General features: G+C 36.5%; 1 protein-coding gene across 1 annotated transcript in view; it reads right to left on the bottom strand.

Moving 5' to 3' along the window:
* Window positions 1-790: 790 nt before the first annotated feature.
* Window positions 791-17,229, bottom strand: part of TBC1D4 (TBC1 domain family, member 4) — a 204,213-nt gene continuing 187,774 nt past the window's right edge. The window contains exons 14-19 of the mRNA XM_012642152.1: window positions 15,431-15,589; window positions 12,784-13,028; window positions 9,547-9,706; window positions 6,935-7,104; window positions 3,765-3,941; window positions 791-1,933 (exon numbers count right to left, since the gene is read on the bottom strand). Of these exons, the coding sequence (XP_012497606.1) occupies window positions 1,700-1,933; window positions 3,765-3,941; window positions 6,935-7,104; window positions 9,547-9,706; window positions 12,784-13,028; window positions 15,431-15,589 (1,145 nt within the window). The 3' untranslated portion in view covers window positions 791-1,699. The remainder of the gene's footprint in view (window positions 1,934-3,764; window positions 3,942-6,934; window positions 7,105-9,546; window positions 9,707-12,783; window positions 13,029-15,430; window positions 15,590-17,229) is intronic.

The following is a 17,229-nucleotide window of genomic DNA, read 5'->3' as shown; positions in this document are numbered from 1 at the left end:
AATTGGGGGGGGTAGCCAGAATCAGCATTTTCTAGAAACTAGAAGTTACATTAATTTTACTAATAAGACTTTATTGTCTTTTAAGAAACTGCCTGGATTCAAGGGCACGCTGATCTGTAAGGCGAGTCATTACATTCACACTGGTAACAGGGTACAGGGGGTTTCAGATGTTTATCTGTTCAAGACTTTCTGAAACCTTTAGAGCTTTACTCTCCTACTCTATAACAAATTTTAGATTGTGTATAACAAACTCCCTTTGAAGAAAATTACCCCAGATAATCCATCTGTGAAAATACAAGTACTGCAAAGAATAGTGATGATAAATACCGTTTGGAAAGGCAAAAGTGCCGCATCAACTTTCAGAGGCACTATCATAGAGTCATTTCCAAAATAGAGAACTGCATGTGTACTTTGAAAATTACCTTCCTTCCGAACATCCAGCATGTACGAATGTCCTCTAATAGGCTATCTGGAGGCTGAGGAAGTAGGGAGTACGGATGCAGAATTTCAGGTTTTAGTCAAGCTGGTGCCACTTTCCCTGTCTATTCTAATGGATTTCAACAGTTTGTTCCTAAACATTTCACAGTTTTCAAAAATGTTCACACGAGAGGGGAAGAAGACTAATAGCTTAGTAGCTTCTGTCAACTGGAACAAAAGAATCAGCATTTGAATACAGCTTGTCATCTTTGGAAAATCAATCATAATTGCATTTTCTTACACTAAATTTAAGGTAGAGAACTGAATTAAGAGCTTTCACAATTTGGTGGAAAAATGGCAAATCATTGGCATTTCATGACTATGGCACCAAGTAAAGGGGAGTCTGCTGACAACTGTAGGAGTCATTTAAATAAAAACATAGAAAGCTAATCTAGACAATTTAGGTCCTAAATTAAAATTTTCAGGCATGATATTTTTAGTTTGAGTAACAATGCTGGTCTAATTTGCTAGAAAATTAGCAACATTCTCCTTTACCTTGAGCTGGGCAGGCTCAGCCACAATGCCCTGCTCTCTCCTTACGCATGTCCAAAGTGACGCCTAATCAGACTCAAAATGCATGTAGATGCAACATGCTAGTTGGCACAAAGCAGGCAGGGAGAGAGGCCCCTACCTCCATGAAAAACCCATAGGAGCATTACTAGCAATCAGTCATTTTACTCATATAGACAATGTTAGTAGATTTTAAGACAGATACACATAAAGTTACATAAATGTTTCCACCTTTCCACCATTAAGTGAAACATGCCGTTCTTTGGAGAAAAAAATACATTCATTTTTTTCAAGTATATGTCAATATACAAAGATGCTCTAGCTTTGTTTCACTCTAAAGACAAAAAGATTTCACATGTGTCGAAGGGGAATTCCACTTTAACTTCCCTTTGGTGTGGATTTCATGAAGTTTTGACTAAAAAAATTGCTCTAAATATACATCTACCCATTTTGCTCTGAAAGCATGAACTCTCTGCGTTCATTTTATATATATGTACATGGCAACAACAACAAAAACCAGTCTACATATGTACAATGGCTTAGGACTGGCATGCTCTGATGACAGTGGGGTCCACCTGCTGTGACTAGGGGCTCAGCACCAGTAGGGGGTGGTTCCATTAGCGTCAGGGTCCAGCTCTGGGCCGGCAGCATGCAGCTCTTCCTTTCTGTGGTATTCTAAGGAGCACTTTCTGCGGAGACCGCACCTCTTAAATTATGGCTTATTTCCTGACTTGGCTTTGTTGTTAGGGTTGCAGTTTAGGTCTCTCAGGAGCACTTCACAATTGGCTAGAGCATCGGCTGGCAGCAGCTTCCGGATTTGCTCCACGGTCTTTTGATAAGCCATTTTTTCTTGTTCTAGAGTCCGGATTAAAGACTTCATTTTGGTCTCTCTGGTCAAAAGGTTTTCCAGGTTTGATTCCAAGGCCTGGATTTTAGCATGAGCCACCTGTTTGGAAAAAAAAAAAAAAAATCCTCCAAATCAAAAATCTGAATAGTCTGGTTCTTCATTAAAGCAGCAGCCAGGCCATATGAAATTGCTTGGTAAAATATTATGTGAAGCAAATACTCTGAAAACCTCCATGAAATGGAGATTTTTAGGTTTCTCAAAAATATAACTTTGGTACTAACAGGATTCATCCCTCTCACTGAATATACCAAGAACGGAATTCTAAATCACCCCCTGATGATGGTAGGGTCCTCACATCACACACACTGATGCTCTCTGAGAGACTGGGACCTGGCCTGGCTGAAGGAGAACAGGAGATTCCTGACACTGCCGTGCCGTGATAACAGAGGATTTTCACTCTCTGACTGGAAATGCAGGGCTCTCTAAACCTGTACTTGGAATTCCATTTGTTTTTATGGGTGTCAGGGGCACCCAAGTAACTTGAGGATAACTACATTGAACTGCCAATGAAAACATTTGTAACAATGAAGAAGTATCATTATAAAATCAAACAAGTGCAAACCCACCTTCACTAATAAGGAAATTCTCCAGTTAATCACCATTGTAATATCCAAGTAATAAGGGATAGTACACCAAGTATCTATTTTTCTTCTTGAAAATAGACCATGTTGGCTCTTTTTTGAGTAGGAAAAGGGATACAATTGTCTATGAGCCAAAGCTAATTTAAGACGAAGTGAAGGAAGTGTTCCTATTCTTGGGGAGCAGCTACGTTAGAGACCCCTCATTTCTAACCTTTTTCTCTTTCCTAGCTGCTCTTAAGACAGGATTCACCACACAGAAGCAGAGTTTTAGAGTTTTCTTGTTTGGAGGCAGGTGCAGTGTTGGGGAAAAACAGAAACCAAGGAACTATGAGGCACTTCAGCTCTAAGTCATCTCCCCCCAGGAAGGATCACCTGCCAACCTCCCTCCCTTGTTCACTCGTATACACAGCACACCTTATACGAGTTGCAAATGCAGAAAATTACTTTACAATAAATTGCTTTTATAAATGTGTATTTATAAATAAATACATAGCATTTTATATTCCCTAACAATTGTGAACTCCTTGATGGCAGAGCCTATGTTTCCATTCAATTCACCTAGAAATGTCTCCTTCTCTTTCCAATTCTGTTTTACTCTAGACAAGTCTCATCATTCCCAATCAGATTTTTGCTAATGGCATGCCCTCTGCCCTTCTCTCCCCATCCTAATCTGTCCTCATCAAGGTTTCCAAATTGATCTTTCTAAAGCGTGGCTTGAAAACTTTCGGGAAGTTCCCTCTGGACAAGATTAAAGCCATGCTCTTTGGCTTGACACGACAAGTCAGCTACAATTCTGCCTTCATCGTATTTACTCTACCTCTCCCCAGCATGAAGCTTAAGCTGACACAAGCTAACTCCGCTGCTCTGCCACGTCCTTCTTACTGATGTCACTCTCCCCCTGGGCTCAACTTAAAGACCCTCCTCACTCCTTTCTTCTGTCCACCCCTCAGATTCCAGCTCACGCCCAAGTTCCTCACAGCTGTCCCAATTTCCCATTTTCACTTCTTCCTCCCTTGAACTTAACCAAATAGTACAACTTGCAATAGGTATTTAACCAGATTCTGCTTTGAATTGCCACTTAACTATTTCAAGAGTGTACATTTTTCCACCCAAGTGAAGGGAGGAAAATTCATATGTCACGTGCAGCCTCTAGAGCTCTTGGACACTATCTGATTCAGACACAATCTAGGCCCTTGGTCAGCAGTGGTTCCTTCCATGTGTGTCCCTACCATTTCCAGTACAGTTCTGTGCATGCATGTACTTCTGTCGTTAAAACCTTATTTCTTTACCTGTAATTTTTCTAGGAGGTCCATGTTTTGTCTTTTCAGTTGGCTATTGGCCCTCTCCAGCTTTTCTATGGGCTCACTATCCTCACAGACATAGGATGATTCCTGCAGCTCATCCTGCAGCACGTGATATTCCACCTCATAGGCATGTAACTGCTTAGAAATATCCATCTCAAAAACCTGCAGTGAAAGCACCATGGGTTAGGCTGCCCTTAAGATACCGTCTGTGTGTCCTGGTGTACTTCATACATATTTCTAAATAGTTATTAATAAGGAACATTAAAGCATACAAAAAGGAAAACAAAAACAGGTGTGACTGTCAATACAAGAACAAATTAGATGCAGATTAGACTGTCAACATAAAAACAGATAGATTATTTCTATGCAATTGAAACATTCTCATAATGAGACCAAGTTACTAGAAATGTCCAAGGGTATTTTGAAACCAAGATTTTCAAAATCTAGTAACTATCTCCTAAAATGTAGTATACCAGATAAACATTAGTTATTCAGTAATTATTATCTATGGTAGAGATAATCTTTGCTGATTAGTAAGCAAAATTGCATAGGGTATTACTATATTAAGAGATCAAAAACATTTCAAATATATGTGTCAATGGAGTAGAAAGGTCTTAATAAATGTTTTCATCCACTTGCTATTCTATGTGAAACTCTTAGGGAGTAATTTACATATTTTACTGCACAAAGAATTCTCAGGCTTGCACACCCTGAGCACTGTCCAGAGCTGTAAATTTTAATTAGGGCTGCTGCCACTGCCCCATATCACCACCAAATAGGAAGGCAGTTCTCTTCGAAGTTGGAAGACAGGCAATCCCTTCCCCAGTCTAAAATTGCTAGGGAAAAGGAGAGGCAGCAGCTGCCATTCAAGCAGCTATTCTAATGCTGTGAAGAGAAAAGAAACCACAAAAAAACCTGACTTTCCCTACTACTATTAGAGATAATCAAATATCACAATTTTAATAGGGGATTTCTAGACCAACTGGTCATCCCTCTCAAATAATCATCACTTTTTCCTTACCTAGGGGATATGGACACAATGGACTATTACATAACCATTAAAAATGATGACATGGATCTATATTTATTGTCATGGAAAAACATCTAACACTCTCTATATATTTTAATTAAACATCAGGTTGCACAATAGCATATGTAATATGATTTCACCTATGTAAAACTGCATACGTTTTAATGTGTATATAAGCAAAGAGACACGTAATAGGAAGTTTCAAAGGTTATCATGTTGAGATCTGTAGTTATCATGTTGAGATCTGTAGTTACTTTTATTTTTTTCCTTGTGCTTTTCTGCATTATTTCCATTTTTACAGTGTCCATAAATAAAGCTCATCAAGGTCTCCTTTAATATCAGCAGTTTATTCCATAGTTAATTAACTCTAATTGTTAGAAAATTTTGTCAAATATCAAGTTCAAACCTATAAATTCTACCCATTAATTCTAGAAGTAATCTATAAAGCCAGGAAATTTCCTCATTAATTTTATAAGGGAGGTGATGTCTGATTTTAAATCTCTAAAACCACAATTCCTGACTGCTTGCCAGTCAAAAAAAAGATAATTCTGAAGAATTAATAAACAAGTAAATATATAAATAAAGACTATAAGTTTACAGAGCATTTTAACAAATAAAAACTATTCACAGATATTTACTGAATAATCTAATCATGATTTAGATTCTATGAAATGCAAAGAAAATTTTATATGTAATCATATAATAACACTTCATACTATAGTGCGAATGACTGTGTACAAAATACTTTAACTTATTGGTTATATTTGCTCCTAAAAACAATATGAATCTATTTAGATCTATTATTGTTGTCCCCATTTCATAGAGGAGGAAGTTGAGATTCAAAGAGGTTGTAACTTGCCCAAAGTCACAGAGCTGGTAGGTGGCAGGGCACCAGAACTAAGACTCCAAACTCCCTTTCTCTCACTCTAAACTCTGTCTTCTTTCTACTCTCCCAAGTACCTCCAGGAAAGTGGTGAACTTTATCAAAGCTCATAAATCAGGACTATCATACCTACAAATTTGGCCTTTAGCTTGTCCACTTCACCTGAACAGCATCAATATATAAGTACCACTCACCTGGTCCCTATGGAAAGTCAGGAACTAGACATACGGTGTGCAGATAACTGTCCATTGGCTTCCTAAATCTATTCTCTGCTCTCATCCATTCTACTGCACCGTGGGAAGCAGAACTGCATTCCCCACACTTCCTTTATGGCTGGCTTCTGGTTGGGTTTGGCCAAGGGAAGATGCCACCAGGAGATGAGAAGGGGCAGAAGAAAGAGGTTGGATATTTCTTCCCTGATCCCTCTCTGCTTCGTTCACCAAGACTACCACGACCATCAGAGACCTCTCCTCCACAGATCCGGCTCTCACTGGCCCTGGTAACTCTATCATATCCTCCACCCTCCGCTTGCCCCTCAGCACTAGAGGTATGAACAGCTGCCCTCTGTTACCAGTTTCGGGACACTGAACATCCGTGTCGGTTTCCTTCACCCTGCCCACACCTCTGTAAATGGTTCCTTCATTTGACTCATTCGAGGGAGAATGTTTCCTGTAGGGACCAAGGCTGATAAGTCCAGTCTCCTCATTTAAGTTTCACAAAACCTCTCAGATCAGTATTGTCCCATTTTGGAGCTGAGATAACTAGGGTTTAGAATACTCTGGTGATGCGTGCAAGCCAAACAACTAATCGAAGATACAAACCCAATGTTTTCTAATTCCAAAGCCTGTGTTCTTGACACATGACCCCCTTGTATATTTTATTAATACAACAGAATTAGCAATTTAAGAGAGACAAGTGGATCTCATTTTATTCTGAGGTCTCCCTGACTCTGTCAGTTCTATCTTCAGTCTTAGCATTGGTTTCAACGGAAAGCATTCCTAAAAAATTCATTATGTAGCACTAAACCACATTTCCCACACATAGCAAGATAAACAATGTCACAATGTAGAAATTTCGCAATAGTCTCATTTCTAAATAAAATGTATCTGATCAAAGTAAAAAAAAAAAAAACTTGAAAAAAAATACCTGTCAAGCAAAATAATGTTTTTATGCTAAAATATTTAATACATAATCAGCATTGCTGTATAATCTTATATCTTGCTATGAGCATTTAAATCATACCTGGGTAATAATTTTTTCCATTTCAGAGGTATTCATATCAGGTAGCGTGCTTTTAAGAAATTCGACGATATTCTCAAAGTTTTCACATTCCATTATAAGGGCCTCTTGGCTGCTCAGTAGGCTGAGTGCAACCTTAAAGATAACTTCAGTTCCCTGAAGAAAAATAATATCTAAAAGAAGAGATATAATTTTCATGATCAAAATTATGCATCCACTGTTGTAAAAAAGCATGCTCTCTGTCCTAAAGATTTTTGTTTGTTTTATACATTTTGCAAAAGAAAACTGGTCAAAGCCATCTAGAATTTTTTTTAAAAATTCAGTATGACTGAAACAAATAAACAGATGTTGCCCCTTACTTATTAAGACTCTCAGGGAAGGCCGGGATAAAAAGGGACAAATTATATGTTTGTCTATGTATTATTTATAATTTTTAATGGCAAATTTAATGCAGACTAGGTAAACTTCAAAGGCACATATTCAACTTACATTTAGATTTTTCTTTACAACAGGATCACAAAAACAAATCAACATAACTAATTAGTCCTATCCAGACTCTCCTTACCATAATTAAAAAGCAAATGAACCAGTTAATATGCAATTAAATCTATATCAGAGCAGGAAATTTAAAAAAACTTCACAAGAAAAATCAAAACAAATAAATATACAACCTAAATCAGAGGAGAAAAAGAAAAACTACCATAACTCTGAACTCTCCTTTGTTACAAATATAAGCATGCAATAGTTTGGAAAAGTACCAAATATTTTTGCACGAAAATTTCTCTCAATCTATGTCATTCTTTAATCAATAATATACAACAGGGAGTCTTAAAATAGAGGGAACTATAAGAATAATTATTTCAAACATGGTAATTCTTCTTGCTCATGCATCTTTCTCTTTCCTGACAGTCTCTTTTCTTTTCTAAATTCAACGAAAAGGGTTGAGTAGCTACTGGATAGCCCACAGCATAATTCATATTCTCATAACAAGGAACAGACTTCGGGGGACATTTGTTTCTTGAACTCTGATATCAAGCTTCCAAGGGTAAGTCTAAGAGACATGCCCTGAAATGCCATGTTGATTTGATATTCTTTGAGGAGAGAAATATATATCTGTATACATGTGTGTGTATATAGACACACACACACACACACACACACATGAATTTCTAGAAGAGCCATTAATAGGAACCCAAGCTTCAGAGAAAATGTCACTAGAGAAAAGCAATAATGTATATTCAATAAACAAGAAAAATCAAGTGAACATTTGACTCAGTGCATCTTGATTTTATTCGTTTGCCGCACTTTGTCTATAGATTGTATTACTGCTAACACAGTGTTTAATTTTTTAAACCGCAACCCCCAATGAGAAAGATACTGTACATTGTAATCTGGTATATGTATACATATTACACATAAATTCTCAAAACTGAAGTTTCTCCAAACAACATATTTCCTTACTATTTGTAATATTCCCTGATATTTTCACTGTACTCTATTCTATTTCATTTTTTAAACACTGATAATGACCTACAATTGGGCCAATATTCACAAATTGACAAAAAACTCCAATTTATTAATAGCAAAAATGCAGTTGTGAATGAATACTGACTACTTTGACTGTGGCTACCAGATAGATAAACAGAACACAAAAATGGAGCAAGCTCTTTTAAGCCTATTGAGGTCCTCAACAATATCATCAGAACAAACCTCTAGAGAATAGTTGGTTGGTTTTTTTGATTTTTGCTTTTGAAATATTAATAATAGACTTAGACGAACTTAAATAAAGATTTGTGAATAGATTTAAGGGTCCCAAAGGGAGCATAAACTATGTTATACTCTTTCTTTATTACCAGTGCCAAACACTGTGATCAGAGCAAGATAGCTACTCAATCACTTGCCCTGGGCCCTGCTGCCTGTGGTTAGTGTTTTTCCCTGAGCTACCTAGTCATAGAGATTGTCTACCACCCTTCATTAGCATGAAAGAAGAGTCACTTAAGCAATGAAACAGGAATTAAAGTTACTCTGTTAACAACAAAAAGTCAGATTAAGAAATGCCATTAGAAACAACACTGAACTAGGAACAATATTGATCTAGGTACTTCCTCTGATCCAGTCAAAGAACATGTTTCTGTGTTTCGAATCCAAAATGAAGAGGGCAATGGGAAAGGGAAAGAAGGAAAGAAGGGAGGGAGGGAGGGAGGAAGGGAAGGAGGAAGAGAGAGAGAGAGAGAAAGAAAGAAAGAGAAAACAGAGGTAGAAAGATGTATATGAAAATTTGGAAAATTACAGAGTATGTCCTTAGTCTAGGTTTTAAAAAATGTATACTCCAATTTTTATGCAATATAAAAATGAAAATATGAGCTCCATTATGGCCTACAGCTTACTCAAATATAGAAACCCAATTCTTCTTCTTTCCCTTTTAATTTCAGTTTTACTTAGGATCAATATGGTTTCAAATTACCATCAGAATAGAGCGAGGCACATTTATTAAATTCCACTAGCAATTTGCTATTCTGTGTAACACACTATAAAACAATCAGGATATGATGTGGGTAGAAGTATACTCATTGGAATAAATAACACTGTTCCCTTTGATCATAGGCATCTCTTACCAAAAACTCTGGCTACGAATCCTAGTGAAAACTGAGAGGCAAACAATGTGAGGAACCAAGGGGCAGCATAGAGACTGGGGCTGATTTCATTTTCTTCAAGATGATTGTAGAGATCTCTGTGATAGTCATGAAGGAGCCTGGACAGCTGGTACATCTGAATCTAAAGTTAATTTGGAGAAGAAAAATAAAATAGTATGCATTTATCTGAATGTGCATAAAATACACTAACTTTAATTTTATTGCTCTAGTACTTAATAACAAATTTGCATATATTAAATACATAGTAAAAGTATTATTATTTTATTTTTATTATTATGTTAATGTTGGTATTAAAATTCAAGTTCACTTAACTAAAATCATAAAAGCAAGTCACTGAAAGTTCATTTGGCATGAAATGTATACAATATTTTATTAAATCTAGTACAACTTCTTTCACTAGAAGTAATCATTAAAACATCACCCTTAAACTCTATGAAAATACATAAAAATAACTAATTGTGTTGTAAATTCAACAACTGTTTTCAGAGCACAGCACTAAAAATCAAAAGACTCCTTTGGAAAAGAAAATCATGAAGTACTGTACATAAATACAACAAATCATTTGTTTCACCCTTATCTATAACAAACATCTTTGGAAACTGAGTTTCCATACAAACTGGAAATGAAAAAAAAAGGAATTAAAGAGCCACAGGAAGTCATAGCTATAAAACAAGAAGCAGAAGCTTAGCTGGAGTCAAACATAAAAGGTTTAAAAGAAATGAGATTATTATCTCAGTAAGTCATGTTGAAAAAAGATCATACATTTCCCTTAGGCCATTCACATTTTAGAAACTAGACATACTGGGCATCTATGAACAGAAGAATCAGTATTTCATTCAGTAAGCACAAAAATCAAACAAGTCTAACTAGCAGAACAAAAAAACAGCACATCATCAAAAACATACTGTTCTTGTTCATTTGTGATTATAACAAAGAAGCAATACTTCAATGTTTAATTTTTCCTCCTACATTCTCAAGTAGGGATTGAGAGCATTTTCTTCATCAAAGTATACTCTGGCACATAAGAACACAATTTGGGCTTCCTACAAAGGAAGCCTTAATAATAAAATCGTATTTGCTAAGAAAAAAATAATTCTGCAATTCTACGTTACAGATAACATGGCAAATCTTCTGATGAAAGAGGTGGAACTGGAGGAGGAAAGGTGCAGAGAGAAAGGAGACTGGGGGAAAGATGGAAAAAAGTGGAGAATAAAGACTTTAGAGAAAAAGATAAAAGGCTTTTATGCCTATCACGGAAAACAGCAGACAAACAGGATGAGATACAGACATTCGAAGTTAAAAGAGATCTCAACCCCCTCATTTTACAGATAAGGTAACTGAAGCAGAGAGCCTGCAGTGCTCAAGCTCAACAACAGTGAAGCAAGAAATTCCAAATCCCATCATGTAAGTCCAAGCCCACTGCAGTAGGCACTTACACATATTAATACTTTTGAAAGTCTATTAATTGGATCCAAGACACTAACTTCCTGCTCTAGAAAGTGGAAAAGTGTTATATCTCACTTTATAAAGTAAAAAGATCTGTTTTCATAGAATAAGTTCCCCAATACTATGGCCTATAAGAATGCTGTTGCCAAAGATTTTTAAATGTCTGCATTTTCAAAATTATAGGCATAAAATATTTCTTGGTAATTGTAGGTTATATTAAATTAATGTATAAATCCAATTTTTACATGAACTTTTATAATGTCAGATTGATGAGGAAATTTTAAATTGAAAAATCATTGCGTTTTTAAGCTGATAGCTGGATCTTTATATCTGTGGACCAAAATCAAACACCACTCATAGGTACTTCCCATTCTTTGAAATACCAATGATAGCTACCAATGAAATTCTAATGATAGCTTTTATTTCTGAAAATCAGAATTATTTCATTCCTTACAAGGGAGCCAATGCTTCCTAATAGGTATCAAGAAAAAGATAAACTGTTAAAAAGTAAAAATTAAAACCTTTCATAGTCATTATTTGACTTGTTCAATAGACGTATGAGTAGTCATCAACTACAAAACAAATCAAATCATTATAATTATGTATCCTGGTGAACACTCAACATATGAACTCAGACCAGAAAACCCAATGTTGAGGGCAAAGCCCGAGCTCCCTAGCCAAAATTTCATCTTCAGGAAGTAAAGAAAAATGAAACACTTCCTCTCCACCCAAATTCTCAAGAAAATACCATTTATTATAGTACTCATAGGGTAAAAACACAGTCCTTTTTTGCTTATAGATTGGCAACTGAAATATTAAATGTAAAAACGATCATTGAGAACCAGGAAAAAGTATATTTTAAAAGCATCTTTAAAGTATTTTACTGCTTCTCTAAAGCATAAAATTATGTCTAACTGGGAGCCATGTTTATATAGTTTTAAGGGAGAAGAGCCCTGACAGTCCTCTTTAAAGTCTTCCTTTATATTTTTTGCTACTAAAAGCTTTAAATTGCAAGGTAGCAGTTGTTTGAAATATATATCTACAGACAAAATTTAAACTGCTTGTTAGCAACCAACCCATTTACAGAAGTGATACTTAAAGTAGGGGAGAAATGTGTAAACAGGGAGTTTGAAATAGGTTAAAGACAGCAGTGGCAGTAAACACTGCACTTAAAATAACTGAAAATCTTAATGGTGCTTCTTCAGAACCTGCTCAGAAAAGCAGACTGAAAAAGCACCACCGGCTTTCACACCGTTCCTTTGTAAGGGCCAATCTTACATTCAGATAAAGGAAGTGAGACACAGTAAGTTCAAGAAGACCAATGACATGACACTCAAAGTAAAAGGCTAAAGACATTACATTTTCAGATTTTAAACAAAAGATATATGAGACTTTTCAACTGACAAGTTGAAGAAAAGTGAATAAAGATGACTTGATACATTCCCCATGGAACCCACAGACTTAAGGGATAAAGGCTTGGGTAGCCAACACCTACCTTCCTTTCTTAAATTACTTATTTACTCATTTTAGGACTTTATGGAAAAGTTATCCTGTCTATGAGTCTCATACACTTAGATGATTACTGAAATCCCAAATCCCACACCAAAACAGTGAACTAAAACATGCCCCTACATCTACTCAAGTTCTAGGAGAATGAGTCCAAATTTCTGTGAATCTGAACTGTAATTTGGAAAAGAGCCAAGACTTCTGGTAACAGTTTTACATGTTCCCTGGGAAGAACAACAGCCTCACCTGCAGCGACATCATGTCAGGTCTATACTGCTTGCGGAAGCCGAGGTCATACATGAGGAATTTCAGCATTTCAAAGGCTTGCTCTTCACTCATGTGCAGAAGCAGGACTCCAGCCACAAAGCTGATCCCCTGGCAGTAACCCACTTCTTTGTCCAGCAGAGAATAGGCTTTCAGGAGATTAAAGAGTGACAGCTGCCCTGCCCCAAGCTGAACTGAAAAGTAAGGGTGAGTAGGAAATGTCCTTCCTGCAAAGGAAAAAAAGAAATATTTTTGAGATGTTCCTGATGCCTTGGAGACCAGGCTGAAATTGCAATTCAATGACCTTTAAGAATAAACGACCACTCCCAAACCAAAGAGGGTTGCTTGAAGTACTGATCTAAGAGTCTCTCTTCCTCCCTCTCTCTCAAGAAAGTCCCAAGTCCTACGGACCAGACTACCATCCCACCTCCACATATATGATATGGGAGGAAATATTTTACCAACACTTTTTTCTAGCAAAAAAAAAAAAAATAAATAAAATAAAAATTCACAAACTAATGATATATTCAGGAGACACACCAAGAGAATGGAACATAGAATTTATTCTGATGATAAAGCAAGGCAAATTCTAAACCATATAAAGACCACCTTCTAAATGGAAACAGAATTCTGTAAGAGGTGTCACATTATTTAAAAGGAAATCTTTGTAGTCCAGAAAGAAAATTATTCCTGCTTTTCTTGTAAGATGAAACCAGAGAGACTTTTTGGGTTTGTTTTGCTTTACAATTCAGACTACCATTCAGAAAATACTTCTTTTTCAAATGTCCTTTGCTCTCTGTTTCTTAAAATACCTGCATGAGCCATGTAAACCACTTTTCTTTTTTCGATATAACCAAAAATTACAAGGAGAGTAAAGGGTCAAGCCAATTTCAAATAAATTCCCCTCTAAAATATACCTCTGGGTATAAAATGACCATAGAGACACTTCAGCTAGCAAACAAAGTCAGTCCTGCCGCCCTAAAAGGCTAGTAATAAACACTGAAATAAATCCATCTTCCCCACCAAAGCTGTATATACTGGTATGAGACTTTTCTTGTGCCACAAAAATGAAGAGGTATATTAGCTTCCTTGTGACATGATTGCTCATGACAGTTAGAACTTGCAAGAATGCCAAATTTTAAACTGCTTCCTTTCACATATGCTTAAAAGTGATTTTCCCCCGTAGGAATTGATTAGGATTAATTCTATAGAGTAAGGAGAAGATATGAGAAAATAATAACATGCTGAAGAAACACAGATGGCTACAAGTAGAGTCAAATAAGCAATTCTGCAAATTGTCCATTTTACTTTCTCACTTAAAATTTTTGCTAAAGAAAATTATAAATATACTATCTACCTATCCACAAACTTGATTCTAGCTCCATTTCTTTCTGACTAGCATTTCCTGTAATCTGACCTCATCCTCTTCCCTCTCTTTATTAGGACATCTTGACCAAGCCTCATGGCATTACCAATTTATGGTCACAGAACCATAGATCTGCTGGGAGCCATAGGGACTGCCTAGTTTAATGACCCCATTTAATGGAGAGGATTAATATTCAGAAGTAAAATAATTTATCCAACACCACAGTTGGTGGCAGAATCAGGATAAGAACTCAAGTTTTCAGTTTCTTTATAAAATCCCCTTTTTAATTTTCTGGGCTCAAAAATAATTTAACTGAGCTAGACCCTTTCCCAACAAAAGCTATTTGTTGTCCAAAAGGAATAGAGATAAAAACTAGGTTTGGGCCAGTGATTTTTTTATGTGCCCTAATATAAGATGACCTCAAATATAAGGTAATCCCTTAATTTTCCAAATGGGCTCAAATAACATGCCTCACTACCTGAAATATATCAACTTTTAGGAGTACAGATGAAATAGTCAGATACCAATGTATAATATTTAATCTAATCATGTAGATTTTTAAAATAATGCAATATATTAATTTAGAAAAAATTAGAGAAAATATAATTTTTAAAATCAGACCACTTTTACTTTCCATAAATTCTTTGACATTCAGCATTTAAAAAAGACTGCTTTATGATGCTGTCACTGGAACTTCTCCCCCAGGTCATTAGTATCCATTTCTGTAACATTAGGACAGTAACATTTCATTCCCCCTCTGGGTATTTAGTCATGACTTCCACAACATAACCACTTATTGCACTGCTTTTTAAAGTGCTATTTAAAGGCTTGTTTTCAGCAATCTGTCCAGGAATACTTAGGATACCTTTGTTAAGCTTTTTGGTCCCCCTTTTAACCTTTTCTAACCTGTTTCAAAACCAGCATTGATTAAGATATAATTGTCTATCCCAAACAAAAGTCAGTTGTTGAAAATGCAGTAACTAAGAGCACCCCATAATATGATCTTTATGAGGACTCAAAATATCAGATGACTCCCTCTTCAGAGGGAAAGTTTTGGGGTGAAAACTTCATTGTATACTCAGGCACAGTATCTTCAAGCAGATATAAAGCCAACTCGCTCCTAGAAAAGGACAAAGTCAGCAGCTCTGCATATACCAACAGATCCTCTTTATCGACACCAAAAAAACAAACAAAGAACCAAAAAAACTCCTTAAAAGGACTGATGTTTACTATGTAAATTATAGTTAATTAAGACAAACATACCTAAGTCCACAAGAATAGCATGCTGCTGAGCAGTGAGCTGCTTCAAAAGTTCTTTATAGGATATGTCAGGCGGCTGCTGTTTATTAGGCAATCGGTGTCTTAGGCGGTACTGCAAAGCTAGGAATTGCCAGATTTCTCCTCGACGACTTTTGGGAACTCCTACAATCAAAGAGATAAATAAGCAAGGCCTTGAACTCTGCAGTGAAGTTGCTAACTTGCAGCTGATTAACTATGTAATTCTGGAAAATGGGCAGCTGTAGGTACTGCATGCCACCCTGAGATCAGATAGTACAATGGACTGACAGAAGTGTATTGCGACAAGTTTAATCCTATAGCTCCCGGTACCTTGAAAAAGAAAATAACAACAGTAACAATAATGGCACTACTAACACTAACATCAGCCAACAATGATTGAGCACTTAATAAAACATTTATTGAGCCTGACTAGCAACTGAGTACACACACTCAGAAAACAAGCCTGCGGCAGGTAATTACTATTATCCCCATTTTACAGATGGAAAGCTGAGGCAGATTAAGTAATTATCCAAGTTCACACATCTAGTAAGTGGTACTTTAGAATCAGAACTCCAAAAAGTCTGGTTTCAGAGGCTAATCTTGAAATCCCAAACAAAATGTGTTACTGCCTATTTTCACCTTTGATTTGGTTGGAAGACAGCAAAAATGCTAATCCTCATTTACATTTTCTAAATATTTGTCACCAACAAGTAACTTTGTAAAAGCGACTCAGATAGAATTCTTACATGATGATAAAAGAATGAAATAATAAAAATGGTAAACAATAAGAAGGCATAACTAAGTGCTCCAGACATCACTCAGCCTTTGAAAATAAAATACTTAACACGTATAATGATACATTAACTCTACTATGCTTGAAAACCAAAGGGTAGCACGAGCAGTTCACAGAATGCTACCAAGATGCTTTTTATGCCAAGGGACATGAAGTCAGCACCGAGACGGACAGAATTCAATTCTGTACAGCGCAGGAAACTTTATTTCACTCACTAAGAGTTCTCAGTTCAGAGAGACCGGATCTGGACTAGGTTGAATGGCAGTAAACTCTCCTGACCACATGCCAGGGTTTGTTTAAGCTGAAAGTACTACTGTCCAGAAGGTGAAACCCAGGTTTGCTGGCCTGATCTATAAGGCCTCTACAATACAGCTCCAAATCACCTGCTTTAGCCCCACTACTTCCCGGCCTCTACCATATACTTCAAGCTTTGATTACTTTCACTCCAGTTTCTTGCTCCTACTGTTGCCCTTATGGAATTCCAAGCTCCCTCACTCCACTGCCTAGTGTGTTTCTATTCATTTTTATGGATGACCTTGTATGTCACCTTTTCTGTTGAAGTTCTCCCTAACCTCAGGTATAATCACTCCCTTTTCACATACTGTTTGATTCATACTGTAACATTATCATATTGGATTATAGTTAGCTTTATACTGTATGTTTGTCTATTTTCCCCACTTGGATTGAGAGTTTCTTGAGAACAGTAAGCATACTTTCATCTCTGTATGATGAAATCCAAGACTATACCTTGCTGCTTAAACATCTGTTGAATGAATGAATGTAAGTATGAATTATTTTTCTGGAAGTGATCAAAGATTTGTACCAATGCATGCACTTCTTCCTTGGAAAACAACACAGAGCTGAGAACAGCTGGTTTAAGTAAGCAGAACAGTCTGTAGAAAGGTGTCTGCTGCCTCCTTAGGGATAGTCACCCCACTATCACTGTTTCCTTACCAGTCAAGTCACTCAACTCTAGGCAGAAACAAATTAC

Source organism: Propithecus coquereli, unplaced genomic scaffold (assembly GCF_000956105.1).
Source record: "Propithecus coquereli isolate 6110/MARCELLA unplaced genomic scaffold, Pcoq_1.0 Scaffold176, whole genome shotgun sequence".
Lineage (NCBI taxonomy): Eukaryota > Metazoa > Chordata > Mammalia > Primates > Indriidae > Propithecus > Propithecus coquereli.
The sequence above is the reverse complement of the archived record's forward strand: the minus strand, read 5'-3'. Positions and strand labels throughout refer to the sequence as shown.